This window comes from Salmo salar, chromosome 01 (genome assembly GCF_965601325.2).
Source record: "Salmo salar chromosome 01, fSalSal1, whole genome shotgun sequence".
In the NCBI taxonomy this organism is placed as follows: Eukaryota; Metazoa; Chordata; class Actinopteri; order Salmoniformes; family Salmonidae; genus Salmo; species Salmo salar.
Window position 1 is genome coordinate 174,848,128 of NC_138291.1, and position 16,281 is coordinate 174,864,408.

General features: G+C 40.6%; 1 protein-coding gene across 3 annotated transcripts; it reads right to left on the minus strand.

The window, feature by feature from the left end:
- Positions 1-1,494: 1,494 nt before the first annotated feature.
- On the minus strand, positions 1,495-16,231 carry dcp2 (decapping mRNA 2). 3 transcript variants are annotated; one of them, XM_014143287.3, is made up of 11 exons: positions 15,939-16,226; positions 14,899-15,050; positions 14,468-14,595; positions 14,237-14,335; positions 13,936-14,088; positions 13,714-13,826; positions 8,410-8,514; positions 8,187-8,313; positions 6,626-6,709; positions 2,920-2,971; positions 1,495-2,059 (listed from the first exon to the last, which is right to left on the minus strand). In XM_014143287.3, the coding sequence occupies exons 1-11, from the start codon at positions 15,989-15,991 to the stop codon at positions 1,917-1,919; spliced, it is 1,209 nt and encodes a 402-aa protein (XP_013998762.1). In that variant the 5' UTR covers positions 15,992-16,226; the 3' UTR covers positions 1,495-1,916.
- Positions 16,232-16,281: the final 50 nt, after the last annotated feature.

A 16,281-nucleotide genomic window follows, 5' to 3' on the forward strand; every position in this document is an offset into this window, starting at 1 on the left:
TACTAAAACACAGTGGGGTTCGTATATGCTTATGACAAGTATTACATGCATTATAACCACAATGCATTACTAAGCATCAAGTAAAGTGTTACCATTAAGTTCTCTAAAAACCTACCTTTGACTACATGTAGGGTCAATTTATTGTTCAATCATACATTACAGTCACAGTTGGGGTTCTATGACTTGTTGCCATGAAAAACACAACGTATAGTACCCTAGCGGGCACGGTATTATGATTAAGAGGTCTGAAATACTTCAAAAACAAGCATACTGAAGATGCAAGGGTAAATTGAATTCATTCATAGTCATATGCCAGTTAGGAGTATGCTTTGTACCACACATATTGGGCTAAATTTACTAAGCCTTTGCACCTGTGCTTTCAGTTTAGAATCATTTTGTAGAAGGGAGAACAAACAAAAGCTAGAAAAAAATTATTTCCGTTTTGTCTTAGGATTCCATCCCCCTGTTACTGTTCCCTAGTGTAAAATGTGATTTGTCTTGTCCAGGTGTAGAATAGGTACAGATACTTTGTTAACCAGGCGTATTGTGAGAGTGATGAGTTTTGCACAGAGGAATCTTAACACAAGCTGTTTCAGTCTAACATCAGCCTCTGAAGTCAGGCTAGCTGCACCAAGCCCTGCTACAGACCCCAGACAAAAACAGACATAGGACACGTTCCAGGTTGTCTTTATTGTAGTCGTGCTGCGCAAAATCACATTTAACATTGTGGAAACCACATTCGTATCATTTAGCAATCTTCTGAGATGCACGACTGCAAAAAAAAAGAAAAGCTTGACCTGGAACGTGGCCATTGGCATCACAGTTGGTAGGACGAGGCTACTTGGAGCTGATACGGCTTGAGCCATTCAACATGACTGCCTGTACAAGACAATCTACACCAGCTCTATGACTTTGGGGATAAAGCGTAGCAGCACAATGTACAGTACTCTGTGCTTAGCCTCAGATCAGTTCACACCAGCTATCACACACACACACAACAAAAAAAAATGGTTCCCAACCTTTTTCGGTTACTGTACCACTGAGTACCCCCTCATGTGCATTTTACCAGCAGTCCTATGGTCTCATGAGTCTTCTCAAGTACCCCCTGTAGATAGGCCACGTACACCAAGGGGTCCTAGTACCCCTGGTTGGGAACCACTGCCCTAAAACATAAATCGGGAGCTCAGTTGGTAAGGCGGTGAAACTGACCAAAGTTGGACTATGTTGTCCATTAAAATTAGACAAAAACACTGAACAAGTTATGGCGCCGACTTCACTCACTGGCCAGATTTACTAAACATATGCTCTGTTCGTGTCAACAGGGGATGAAACCCCAAAGTTAAAACTCTTATCTTCATCTACCTTTATTTTTTATTTAACCTTTAAATCTACCTTTACCGTCTTTCTTCTCAGAACCTGCATTTTCAACCCCCCCCACTCTACTTTCTGTGACTAATTCCCTCTATAAAAATACAGGTACAACATTTGCACCTGATGCAAATGCTTAGTAAATCTGGATCATATGGGCTGAATCCTAACTAGAGATCTGTGCACAAGAGCACAAACTGTTCATCCCTAGTTGCCATTGACATCACTGCATGATTTCCTGGAAGCGAAACTAAGTTACTAAGAATCCCAAAGTAAGGATTCGGCTTGAATGAACAAACAGCGACATCTAGTTCACCTTTCTGTGCTTGACAAAAAATTAAACCTATGACAGAAGGCTTTTATATATGTGGTCAGTACTCTTCATCTCAACCCTAAGGTTGGAGGGGCTGCCGTTCCATAGAACTGAAGTATCTGCTAGTCTGCCATTCCAGGGTCGTGTTCATTAGGGCATACAACGAAAAGCAAACAAATGCATTTACTTTCTTTTGGCCCCTACTGAACACGACCAAGGTGTCCCTTTGGCTATTTCAGGAATCAAAGCATTTCATGATGGCCTCCCTGTCGAACTTGAAGTTGAGGAAGGACCTGGAGGAGAGGTGTTCACAGTTGCCGTTGCAGACCACCTGCTGCCCATTGGTGGAGCTGCACATGTCAGATGGCAGTGCTGCATCTGGGAAGAGAAAGGGAGCAGTTTCACTCAAGGCCAGTGGCGGGAAACAACCTTTAAAAAGGGAGAGTTCACCTCAACGTTTTGTCCAACCCCCCCAGACGTTTTGAAAATGGTGGCTCTCAGAAAATGTCTGACTGATGTTGAAGTGAACAATACCTTTAAATTCTCACTCTGAACTAATAAAAATGGTGGCCAAACCTCTTGGAGAGCTACCCTCGCAACATAATTTTGTTACATTATTCTAGTCATGTGCTCCTTAGGATCTTGATTAGCTGAATCAGGTGTGTTAACTGTAACCAGGTGTGTTAACTAACCTGAGCTAGTTAGAAGATCTATAGGAGTCACGGCCACCCCTGAGCTAGTTAGAAGATCTATAGGAGTCACGGCCACCCCTGAGCTAGTTAGAAGATCTATAGGAGTCACGGCCACCCCTGAGCTAGTTAGAAGATCTATAGGAGTCACGGCCACCCCTGAGCTAGTTAGAAGATCTATAGGAGTCACGGCCACCCCTGAGCTAGTTAGAAGATCTATAGGAGTCACGGCCACCCCTGAGCTAGTTAGAAGATCTATAGGAGTCACGGCCACCCCTGAGCTAGTTAGAAGATCTATAGGAGTCACGGCCACCCCTGAGCTAGTTAGAAGATCTATAGGAGTCACGGCCACCCCTGAGCTAGTTAGAAGCTCTATAGGAGTAACGGCCACCCCTGAGCTAGTTAGAAGATCTATAGTGAAAAAGAGGGACCCAAAACAATGTGTGTCTGAAAAAAATTTACATATAGTTGCTTCAAACAGCACATAAAAGCTGTTACATATATCTATTGAAAACTTGTCTCATTCCTAATCTTCACTTTGTGCAATACCTGTGTCGAAGTTGTCCTGTAGTCTCCTGGGTTGAAGTCTCTTCTCCTCTTTCTGGAAGAACAGTTTTAACATTTTAAATGCAAAAAAAATAAAATAAAGTGTGTCTATGATAAAATCAACAGACTATGATCAAACATCAAGCAAAAAAACAATACGCACAATCACCATTGAACACATGAATATAATTGCAATTTCAAAATGTGAGACCGATTTGTATTAAATTAGTAGATAACAAGAAAGCTTTTAGAAAATGTTTGTAGTTGCTTCAGCTATTCACTTGCTTTAGATCTAGTTTAATCTTAGACACCCAGAACTAAAATCTTCCGTAATTGTGTCAGATGCTCGATAGAGTTCTGGGGTGGGGGGGGGGGGAAGCCTCCACCCCTCTCTACGGAAACTCTCGGCCAGTTTCGGGCAAGTCCCTTCTGAAATTGGAAAGATGCGAGCACATGTGAAATCGTGATTTGTCCAAATGATCAGCGACGGAAAATCAGCGTACCGGAACAAAGTTCCTCGTTAGTTGTCGCATACCACAGTCTGTCGACAGATGCTACTACCATTTATGTTACCTGCATCTGTCCACAAGAAATTAGGTCTAGCTAGATATAATCTAGACCAATACTAACAACACATCTAGCCTGGTCCCAGATCTGTTAGTGCTCTTGCCAACTCCATTGCTGTCAAGCTATAGATGTTTGGCTTGACAAAGACTTGGCATGCAAAGACCGGCACTCAGGCTTTCTACAATCTAGATAGACCTAATCTACATTCTTATAGTCTCGGTAGAGGTCAAGTAAGTTGGTCTAGATCCTGGTCTATAGTTTAGACTAGTTAGAGGTCTAGTTTGTATAATTGGTTTTATTTAGGGAGTGGTTTAGTTGGTCTGGACCTACATCTATGATGATGTGTAGAGGGTGTAGGTAGTTATAGTTCTATGGGTAGAGGGTGTAGGTCAGCTATAGTTAAATGTGTAGAGGGTCTAGTTGAGTTATAGTTACAGCTGAAGTCAGAAGTTTACATACACTTAGGTTGGAGTCATTAAAAATTGTTTTTCAACAACTCCACAAATTTCTTGTTAACAAACTAGAGTTTTGGGAAGTCGGTTAGGACATCTACTTTGTGCATGACACAAGTAATTATTCCAACAATTGTTTACAGACAGATTATTTCACTGTATCACAATTCCAGTGGGTCAGAAGTTTACATACACTAAGTTGACTGTGCCTTTAAACAGCTTGGAAAATTCCAGAAAATTATGCCATGGCTTTAGAAGCTTCTGATAGACTCGAATGATGTCAATTAGCCTATTGGAGGTGTACCTGTGGATGTATTTCAAGGCCTACCTTCAAACGCAGTGCCTCTTTGCTTGACATCATGGGAAAATCAAAAGAAATTAGCCAAGACCTCAGAAAAAAAGTCTGCTCCCAAGGATGAACCAATGTCCAAACGCCTGAAGTTACCACGTTCATCTGTACAAACAATAGTATGCAAGTATAAACACCATGGGACCACTCATACCGCTCAGGAAGGAGATGCGTTCTGTCTCCTAGAGATGAACGTACTTTGGTGTGAAAAGTGCAAATCAATCCCAGAACAACAGCAAAGGACCTTGTGAAGATGCTGGAGGAAACAGGTACAAAAGTATCTATATCCACAGTAAAACGAGTCCTATATCAACATAACCTGAAAGGCTGCTCAGCAAGGAAGAAGAAGCCATTGCTCCAAAACCGCCATAAAAAAGCCAGACTACGGTTTGCAACTGCACACGGGGACAAAGATCGTACTTTTTGGAGAAATGTCCTCTGGTCGGATGAAACAAAAATACAACTGTTTGGCCATAATGACCATCGTTATGTTTGGAGGGAAAAGGGGAATGCTTGCAAGCCGAAGAACACCATCCAACCGTGAAGCACAGGGGTGGCAGCATCATGTTGTGGGGGTGCTTTGCTGCAGGAGGGACTGGTGCATTTCACAAAAGATGGCATCATGAGGTAGGATAATTATGTGGATATATTGAAGCAACATCTCAAGACATCGGTCAGGAAGTTAAAGCTTGGTCGCAAATGGGTCTTCCAAATGGACAATGACCCCAAGCATACTTCCAAAGTTGTGGCAAAATGGTTTAAGGACAACAAAGTCCAGGTATTGGAGTGGCCATCACAAAGACCTGCCCTCAATCCTATAGAACATTTGTGGGCAGAACTGAAAAAGCAAGTGTGAGCAAGGAGGCCTACAAAACTGACTCAGTTACAGCAGCTCTGTCAAGAGGAATGGGCCAAAATTCACCCAACTTATTGTGGGAAGCTTGTGGAAGGCTACCCAAAACGTTTGACCCAAGTTATACAATTTAAAAAGGCAATGCTACCAAATACTAATTGTGTATGTAAACTTCCGACTTCAACTGTAGATGTGTAGAGGGTCTAGGTCAGTTAGATGTCTAGTTGATCTAGATATATAGTGAAGTTTGATACCTCATAAGGATTGATAAACATCTCCTGGGAGTACACCCAAACCAGTCTACTGATTTAACTAATGAGGGGCTTGATTATAAATGGGGCCATTTAGAATCAGCTGTGCTAGTTTGGGAATACATCAATAAGTGGACTGGCTAGGAGTACAGGTTCGGGAAACACTGGTCTAAACAACAACACGAAAGGGAGACTGCGACCGAAGCTGTGTTCCGATTTCTTACACTTCTCCTATAGGGTGCGCAGAAGGTTTTGCAAGTTTGACACATGACAAAGGAAGTAGTGACTGTCGTAGTAATGGTAGTAGTTATAGTGAGCTATTTTGGGGTGGTTTGTAGGTATGGCGTTATTATAGTGGGTTAAGACAGTAGGGTAGTGTGAGCACTATAGCATCATAACCAATAGAATGTGTTTTAAGCTCTGAAAATGTTTTAGTTTGAACATTCTGATAGTTCTGCACCAGTGATTTAGAATGTGGAAGTCTGTATACCACTATTGACATGGGGGGGGGGGACACAGGAATCTGTAAGGTTTTACATCTACAGTCATTTTAACAGTCTTATCCAGAGCAAGTTCCAGTTACAACAGTTAGAGCATTCATCTTAAGGTAGCTATAAAAAGATGTATTGACGTAATCAACGGCCTAGTGGTTAGAGCGTTGGACTAGTAACCGAAAGGTTGCAAGATCGAATCCCCGAGCCAACAAGGTAAAATTCTGTCATTCTGCCCCTGAACAAGGCAGTTAACCCACTGTTCCTAGGCCGTCATTGAAAATAAGAATTTGTTCTTAACTGACTTGCCTAGTTAAATAAAAGGTAAAATTTTATAATCTAAGTTGAGACGGCTCGCACTTGTCAACATCAGTTTGATGTTTGTAGAGCAAACGGTTGAAGACCAGTATCCAATCTAAAATGGATGGCCTATGGGGCTTTGATAATAAAAAAAATGGTAATAGTATACACAAAATCCAGAAGTTTTTTTGGCAAGCAATACAAGCCGAGTCAGTGAGAAAGTAGCATACAAAAAAAATAAAAAAATAAAATAAAAAGACTAGTGCTAGCCTGGATGTTTTTAAAGTAGTTTTGGCGTTGGTAGGGGGTTACAGTTGGTAGGGGGCAGAGAAAAGGCAATAATGAGAAAGTAAGCCAGATTTCAGTAGTTGTTTTCACTTTCAGCAGGCACACCTAACAAACTATGGTGAGGCGTTACACACAGCTTCAGCCAAGCTAAGTTTCACCTGCTGGTTGCCGACTCCATTGGCCCTTTTCTTCAGGTTGGGAGAATCCTGGTGCTTCTTCCCATTGCCTTTCACATTGAGGTTCTGCAGACAGGAGCAAGTACCATAGAACCAGGACTCATACTTGGGACATTCAACAACAACAAAAATATATTGAGTAGGCACTGAGGCACTTCTACTACTATAGTGTCCTCAGAACGACATAGAAAATTGGGGGGGGGGAAATCGATTTTGGTTTAGGTCAGTTTTGATTAATGGGTGCTGTCAGAAAAGCAGGAATTCTTGATAAAAATTTTTTTTTAAAGAATAATTTCAGGCTAGACACAGAAATATTTTTGCATTCTACAAGGCCTGATTCAGAACAAGGCCAAACTGGGAAGACTAAGGCGACATCACCCTCTGCTGGTAACAGGAAAAAAATAAACAAAACAGACCTTTTGCCCTTGAGTGAATTGATGCTGGATTACAATTGCTGCATTGTTTTGATCAGACTAAGAGATATCGGTATGCTACAGTATCCTAGTGCAGAGTAAACACACACTCAGTGTTGCGTCGCCCATTAATTAAACAATCTGGCTTTGCCTGAGGAAGACTGACAGTGAGCATGCAATGTGTTTCAACCTGAGTGTTTGTCATGCTTTTGTTAGTTCATCCATTGTAGTATTTTTGAAGAAGATGTACCACAGACATTTCATACATCTATCCCCCCACCCACCCCATCTTACATTTGGTCTAAACTAAACGTGTGTCAGCTGCAGCAGGCCTCAGCACTCTGAAGTTAAATCTGTAGATAACTGCCCAAATCATCCAATTTATAGAGTCTGCTGGAGCGAGTGTGGGGTACCTGAGCCGTAACATTTTCTGATACTGCCCGATTCAGAGTTGAGATTAGTACACGATACCGACTTTCCCATTTATTCATGTCAACGGGAGACTCGAGTTAAGCACTCGTGAGCATCTCGTCAATAAATATATATACAGATCTCTGGACGGATACACTTTGACGCCCGCAACATTAGGTTAGTTACACACAGAGCGCATGAGAGAGGAATGTGCACGACACAATGACAAGAGGGAGAGTTCGTGAAAGTGTGCCGTATCTACTTTGAAGAACTAGTAAAATAATTGTCAGACAGCTCTGCAGCATACTTAGGCAGGCTAGATAAATAGGATGACTAAAAACAGTACAGGAAGCACAGAGATGTGGTCTGGGTGGCTGCTACTTCCTGAGCAGAGATGATGACTAAGGAATGAAAAATAATAAAGTCAAATAAAAACGAAATAATGTAACCAACTGAAATATTTTATTTCATTGTCATTTTTCTATTGATATCTACCCAATGTGGACCTGACAGAGCCATCATATTTTCTGTGTTTTGGCAATTGAATGTCCACCATTTTTTGCTTAGGAATTTCCATTAGAAAGCTCAAATCATTTTTAAAATGTAATTATTTCATAATGCATTTAATGTTTTTCTTATTATCGAAACAGAAATCGAAAACCGTGACTATTTTTTAATAATCTAACCAAAACAACCTCAAACAGCAGAGAGCAACCAACCTTGGCTTTCAAGAGTTCAGAGACCTCGTATTGGCTCAGCTGTCCCAGAGGCTTGGGTTGCTTCTGCTTCCCCCACCCCTCTCCTGGAGAGGCCTCAGGCAACATCTGGGCCCGTCTATGCTTCGAACTATAGAAGAAATTATTCAATTCATATTCAGAAAGCTTTATTGTCCACCAAATGTATATAAAAAAATTGTCTTTAGCATGGGCATAAGTGTCTTACCGTGCTTTGTCCAGAGGTTTGCATGGAGTGCTGCCGTTGGATGCAAAATCCTCATCACTGTCTGTAGACTCTCCTTTACGCTTGGCAATCCATTCTCGGAGTGGTCTGTGGAGGGCAAAGTAGAGATGCAAGAATCAATGACTGATGTTTACTTTATACACATAGGATAGAAGGTTACACAATAATATACTGTACAAGTCGGCTACAACTATAGGTGACGCCTCCATAAGGCTAGGGAATGCTAAGGGGCTCCCGAGGGGTGCAGTGGTCTAAGACACTGCATTTCAGTGCAAGAGGCGTCACTGCAATACCTGGTTCGAATCCAGGCTGCATCACATCCGGCCGTGATTGGGAGTCCCATAGGGCAGCGCACAATTGACCCAGCGTCGTCCGGGTTTGGCCGTCATTGTAAATAACAATTTGTTCTTAACTGACTTGCCTAGTAAAATAAAAAGGTTAAATAAAAAATAAAGCTTCCCCTAAAGTAAAGGTCATTCATATTGCCTACTCCCGTCTTTACAGAAATAAATACAAATCATTCAAATAATAGGCTACTACACCAGAAAGCATGATTTGGCCAGAGGATCATTAGCTTCTTTACCAAAAAAATAAGCTGTGGATCGTTTTCAAATCGCACTGCCTGCAGTCGGAAAGGCCTGCAATTTGGTCAGTGCACACAACAAATACCAAATAGATGATTGTCAAGTAGCAACAGACAGTGAAATGTAGAGGTCATCCAGCCAGGCATATTGCAATATTTCAAAATACAATCTTTGGAAAACATAAAACAAAATGGCTATTGCTGTAAAGACAAGAAAATTAAGAGACTAAACCGTCTTTTAGTTATCAAAATCCTCAACTTAATTGAGCGAACAGTATAGCCCATCTTGACACCAGCGGAGAGCATTGTCCATGTCCCGGGTGATTGTGCATATTCACCCTTTATCATGGTTGGGTCAGTGCCACCTGAAAATTCGTTTTTGGACAATAATATTGTCCTCCAGGTTAGATGGACTTCATAGTCATTTTTATAAATCTGTTTGTCAGTATCAGCAGAGTTGTTGTCGTCATAGGCTATTCAAAAGTAGAATGAAACACCATAATAAAAAAGGCCACATTTTCCTGTGCAAAAGGAGAAGAAACGTGTCTGGATATTGCCTAGGCTTACTCTACGCCACTACACTCTCAGCTATGCATTGAACTGTATATTTTCCCAACAGTACTCAAGTTAAATTATTTGCCTAAATGACTATCCAATCATCACATTATGAAAACATTAGTCTGGAAATGCCGGTGATGCATGGAATGCTTTCTGAAGAAGGTGCATTTTTAATGGTGAAAATTTGCCTCCCCAAACTAGAAACTCAGGCGTGGCCTATGGCTACACCCTAAACATACAATAGTTTTACCATTTTGTTATTCATGCTGCACTGAAATGACAGGTTATATTTGACAAACTGAAAAAGCAACACTACAGAGTATTCCACTGTTTACTAGATAGATACTCTTATCACATGCATTTGGCTGTCACACAAGTCTTTCAGAAATGTGGGGGGGGTTACATTGTAGAATAATAGTGAAGACATCAAAACGATGAAATAACACATATGGAATCATGTAGTAACCAAAAAAAAAGTGCTAAACAATTCTAAATACATTTTAGATTCTTCGAAGTAGCCACCCTTTGCCTTAACAACTGCGCTTTGTTAATAGTAAATGTGGAATTTATTTCCTTCTTAATGCGTTTGAGCCAATCAGTTGTGACAAGGTAGGGGTGGTATACAGAAGATATGCCCATTTGGTAAAAGACCAACTCCATATATGGCAAGAACAGCTCAAATAAGCAAAGAGAAACGACAATCCATCATTACTTTAAGGCATGAAGGTCAGTCCATGCAGAACATTTCAAGAACTTTGAAAGTTTCTTCAAGTGCGTTCGCAGAAACCATCAAGCACTGATGAAACTGGTTCTCATGAGGACCGCCACAGGAAAAGAAGACCCAGAGTTACCCCTGCTGCAGAGGATAAGTTCATTAGAGTTACCAGCCTCAGAAATTGCAGCCCAAATAAATGCTTTACAGAGTTCATGTAACAGACACAACATCAACTGTTCAGAGGAGACTGCGTGAATCAGACCGTCATTGTCAAATTGCTGCAAAGAAACCATTACTAAAAAGGACACCAGTAAGAAGAGACTTGCTTGGACCAAGAATCACAAACAATGGACATTAGACCGGTAGAAATATGTCCTTTGGTCTGAGGAGTCCAAATTTGAGATTTTTGGTTCCAACCGCCGTGTCCTTGTGAGACGCAGAGAAGGTGAACAAATTCTCTCTGCATGTGTATTTCCCACCGTGAAGCATGGTGTGATGGTGCTTTGCTGGTGACACTGTCCATGATTTATTCAGAATTCAAGGCACACTTAACCAGCATGACTACCACAACATCCTGCAGCGATATGCCATCCCATCTGGTTTGCGCTTAGTGGGATAATAATTTGTTTTTCAACAGGACAATGACCCAACACACCTCCAGGCTGTGCAAGGCCTATTTGACCAAGAAGGAGAGTGATGGAGTGCTGCATCAGATCACCCGACCTCAACCCAATTGACATGGTTTGGGATGAGTTGGGCCGCAGAGTGAAGGAAAAGCAGCCAACAAGTGCTCAGCATATGTGGGAACTCCTTCAAGACTAATGGAAAAGCATTCCAGGTGAAGGTGGTTGAGAGAATGCCAAGAGCGTGCCAAGCTGTCAAGACAACGGGTAGCTACTTTGAAGAATCACCACTTTGGGTTACTACATGATTCCATGTGTAATTACATAGAATATTAGTGAAGACATCTAAACTACAATGTAGAAAACAGTACTACATGGTTTTTTTTTTTTTTTTTTTTTTTTTTAAAGCCTTGAATAGGTGTGTCCAAACTTTTGACTTGTACTGTATATGTTTACCCCAAATATATATGTGGATTGATTACATTGATGGAAGCTACAATCCGCAATATTACAGCTGAACCACCCACCCCAAAAAAGAAGACAAATAATATTTCAGAAATGGGCATCTTTATCAGTGTGAAGCGAGAAAAAAGAAAAAACCCGCACACTGCTCTTTAATAAGCTTTACGTATTGGCCTTAGAGCTTTTCAGAGGTTTTTAAATTAGCACCCTTATGTAGACCTAGCCCTACCCACAGCCGTTCCACGCATCGAATGGGGTTGGAGTCGAGGGAAAACAAATAAGTGTTACCAAATATAACAATATGCATTTAAAAAGAAATTATGTTAAAATAAAGTGTGTACATAAAAAAACGTATTAAACACATCTGTAAAACCACAATGAGGACGTCGACCTACCAAGCATGTTTTCATAAATCATTGGGTACAGCGCAAGAAAAACGTCAGAGTAATCTGAAATGGGGGCATAATTCATATTCACAACATAGGCATTTCATCATTAAGACCTTTAGGAAATAATGTCTGGAGGGTGAAAATCCCAAAACATTCTCTTTTACTCAGAGTATTATTTATATCACCTCCCCTGTCTGATATCTTAACATTCTCTATGCCAAAAAATAAAAACATTTAAAAATGTCATGTTTCAGGTCATTAAAATGTACTGCGACTGGATAATCCCTGTCGTTTCTCCTTATTGATCCTTTATGTTAAGAGAACCAGAGGTTTTGCCTACATAACACGGCCCACAATGACATTTCATCATGTAGATAACGGCGGTGGTGGAGCACGTAATAATGCCATTTATTTGGAACTGTTTTCCTGTATGTGGGTGGCAGAAATATTCACACTTCATCCTATTGTTGCACTGTGAGCAACCTCTGCATTTATAGCTACCATTCGGAAAAGCGAGTAAAAGAGCTTGGCTGATTTCCTTTTGTGGCTGGCAGTTGGCATGGACCAATTTATCACGTAAATTGCAAACTCTCCTATATACAATAAGTGGTGGATTCTTAAATTCAGCAGGCAAACCTGGGTCGGATGATGAAAACATGCCAGTGTTTCTTGACAGCATCTCCCACTTTTCGCAAGTTCAAAGTATATGTGGTGGTGAACATTAGAGCGTTCTTTAGATCTAGTGGGTCTTTTTTGTATCCGTTCATCTTGTGGTTTCCCCAACGCCAAACGAAGAGCTTCATCCACACATTGTGGAGAATAGCCTCTTCTTAGAAACCTATTGAGCATCTCTGCTGCTTTTTCTAGATATAGTCCTCTGTGGAGTGGCATATTCAGCACTGTCTGAAAAACTGTCTCAGGGTAGAAGCTGTCCCCTTGTAATAAGTGTGTTTCTGTCCGTTTTTGTTTTCTATACAGAGTTGTAAACAGGGTTCCATTTGATTTCTCAATCCACATATCGAGGTAATGAATGCGTTTAGCGTCACATTCAATAGTGAATTTGAGATTGGGGTCAATGTCATTGAGTAATTCCATAAAGTCTGACAGCTCTTTTCCCCATATGCAAAAGATTGTCAATATATCGATACCACTTCAGGACTTTATTCAAAAATGTATTTTCATTTTCATTGTTAACAAAACATTCTTCAAAAATACCCACATAAAGGTTAGCATAGCTCAGAGCGAATGTGGAGCCCATCGATGTCCATTCGTTTGGAGGTAGTATTCATCATCAAACCTGAAATAGTTATATGTCAAAACATATTCAGCCAGCTCTAGAATAAAGTTTCTTGGTGGGTATTCGTTAGTATCTCCATCTCTCAAATAGTAAGCTAGGGCTGCCAGCTACCCCGTATGGGGAAAGCTGTTACATAGACTCGACATTTAATGTGACCAACAGTCTTCTGTTAAACCCTTTATTGGCGAGATCTTGTTTATGAAGTCTATAGAGTCTTTCACATATGATGGCAATTCTTGCACATGATTTAATAAAAGAGTCTATGAAGTTCAACAGGCACTGAACCTATTCCCGCAACCACTGGTCTGCCTGGATCATTTTCTTGTTGTGTTTTAGGTTTGTGTAATTTTGGCAAAATGGATGTATGACACATTTGCAGCAAAGGTATTCATACTCAGGTTTTGAGATAAGGTTGTTTAATAGGGCTTGCTCCAGGTTAGAGCAGATATCCCATTGGAACACCTGTGTGGGATCAACACAGTTTTTTTATAGAAACGTTCATTATTGAATTGTCTCTGAATCTCTTCTTTGTATTTGTCATAGTCTAAAACTACCACAGCACCCCCCTTGTCTACAGGTTTGATGACCAAAGATTAATCTTTCATTAGTTCATTAAGTGCCTGTTCTTCTGAATGTGTGAAGCGCAATAAGACACTTACCTGACAAAAGGAATGGCCATGAAAAACTTGTTGGGGGCGAGTCCAAGTTTAGACTTGGGAGTCATGTCGTTCCTGTGACATGGTAGTTTCTCAATCGGGAACCACTCGATGTTCTAGGAGAAACACAGCACAACAGCTAGTCCTAGTTGTTCTCTTCATCTGCGTTGTAAATACAAATTGTAAATAAGAACAAAAGATGAGAAAGTTAAGGGGTAACCGTACCCTTATCTCCTTCCTTGTTTTGGGGTTGAACTTCGTCTCCTTGGGTACCCCAGGTATTATGTACAATCGGGCCAACTGATCAGTGATTTTCTGCTCGATGTACGTGTCTTTGCAGATGCGATCTTTGATATCGAAACCCGTTTCCTCCATAACCTAAGAGAATACAGACATGGGTATGAGAAAACATTATTGAATGAAACATCATATATATAGTATCTAGCCAATCTGTATTGAGAATAAATATTTACTTGCCAAATCAGAATTATAAAGACCTATAAAACTGAGATAATTTAATATTTACCTCTCGTACAGCACAAACATGAGGAGCCTCATCTTCATTGACTTTTCCCTTTGGAAAGCCCCACCCTGACTTGGCCAAATAGCCCTGAACCAGCAATGCCTAAAGAGAAGAAATATTAAATATTATAAAAGGACATACAACACACACGTGAGACAACTTAAGACATATGAAATGTTTATCGGGAAGTATCACCATACATTATAACACTGGCTGTGTATGTACTATACGCACATTGTCAAGCGATTCATCTAGAATAATGGCACCATAGGTTGGAACACCCATCTTATATTCCTTCCACTGTTCTAGAACCTTCTGTACATCCTCCCCATTGGGCAGCAGGAATGGACAATGATTAAAAAGTAGCATGGTGTCAAGGAGAATATAAGGAACATTTGCAACAACAACAAAAAATATGAATATTGAGTTTAGTTGTATGTACCGCTCCTCACAAGACATTATTTGAATTGAAGGTGGTGGGGTCTTTGCAAGTTCAACAAGGAACTGTTAGGTGATGACATGTACATAACCTTTCACACAGCGGGCCTACGGTCATAGAGCATTATTTTTTTTTTTAAATCAGGAATTAACTAACCAAAGAAAAAAACAACACGATAACAACTCCCCCCACCCCCTCTCACATCATTATACTCATGTAAGGATATCAGCCTTGGCAAAGTCCCTTATCCCGCACTGAGGTAATCCTGGTGCATTCTGCATGCAGAAGTCCAGGTAGAACCAATGGGCAAGCTCGATCTGGAAGCACACGCGGATAGCATTGTCTCTCTCTTCACTAGGGATGTGGAGGATGAAGCGACTGGAGGAGAGGAGAGGCAAATCAGTACAGTAGCAGAACTACATGGACATAGTTCATTACACAACATACTGTGGTCCATGTCACAATACAGTTTGAGTTATGAAACTACAACACAGTTTAATGAAGTACCATGACGGTAGCCAAACATTAGTGATGTACCATCATGACTGTAGTGAAGCTTGAGGTTAGGTGTATGCAACCAGGGGCACATTCATTAGTGAAACCGTTTAAGAACTAAACAGAGCAAAACACGAGTTAATATTTGACAATTAGCCATCACTAGCACAGAGGCTGCTGTCTATATACATAGACTTGAAATCACTGGCCACTTTAATAAATGGTACACTAGTCACTTTAATAATGTCTACATATTTTGCATTACTCATCTCATATGTATATACTATATTCTACTGTATCTAAGTCTATGCCACTCTGACATTGCTCGTCCAAATATTTATATATTCTTAATTCCATTCCTTTACTTAGATGTGTGTGTATATGTTGTGAAATTGTTGGATATTACTGCACTGTCGAGGGCCAGAAACACTGGCATTTCGCAACACTTGCAATAACATCTGCTAAACACGTGTATGTGACCACTACAATTTGATTTAAATTCAGATTGGTCCTTCCCCGTTTCGTTCCGTTTGAGAAACGTTTTGTAACATAATTAATACAACCCCGAGAACACTAATGCAACGCACTTTCGTTAAGTCAACCCCATTGTCGCTCGACAGACTAACTACCTCGGTATCTAACTAGCTATCCACAACCAAGGTTACGACAAGCCACAAGCACAACAAAGACACTCCTCAGGATATAGTGTTAGTAAATAAAACAAAACATTATATTTCAAAACAAGTTAGTCACTTTTGACGCGGTTTTTACCTGCAGAGGTCGTCCAATACGCCGTTGGGAATCTCCCCTCTTTTTGTCTCCATGTTGAGGATAAAAACATCCCGAACTCGCGAAACAATGAGGCGAAAAATAAACAGCGCAAAGCTACTATTTTCTTAAATCTCGAATCAATGCATTCTATTGATCAATCAAGCTGAACTATATGTGCCAGGTTCGTCAAATGTCCCTAAATTTACACAAATGAATACATGTTAGCTCGCTAAAAACAAACACCAACACCGCGTAATCGAAAAAAAGAAAGGTAGAAACGCCACACTGTTGATGAGGTGAGAGAACATTATTATCCAATCGTATATCAGGGGAGGCTGGCCAC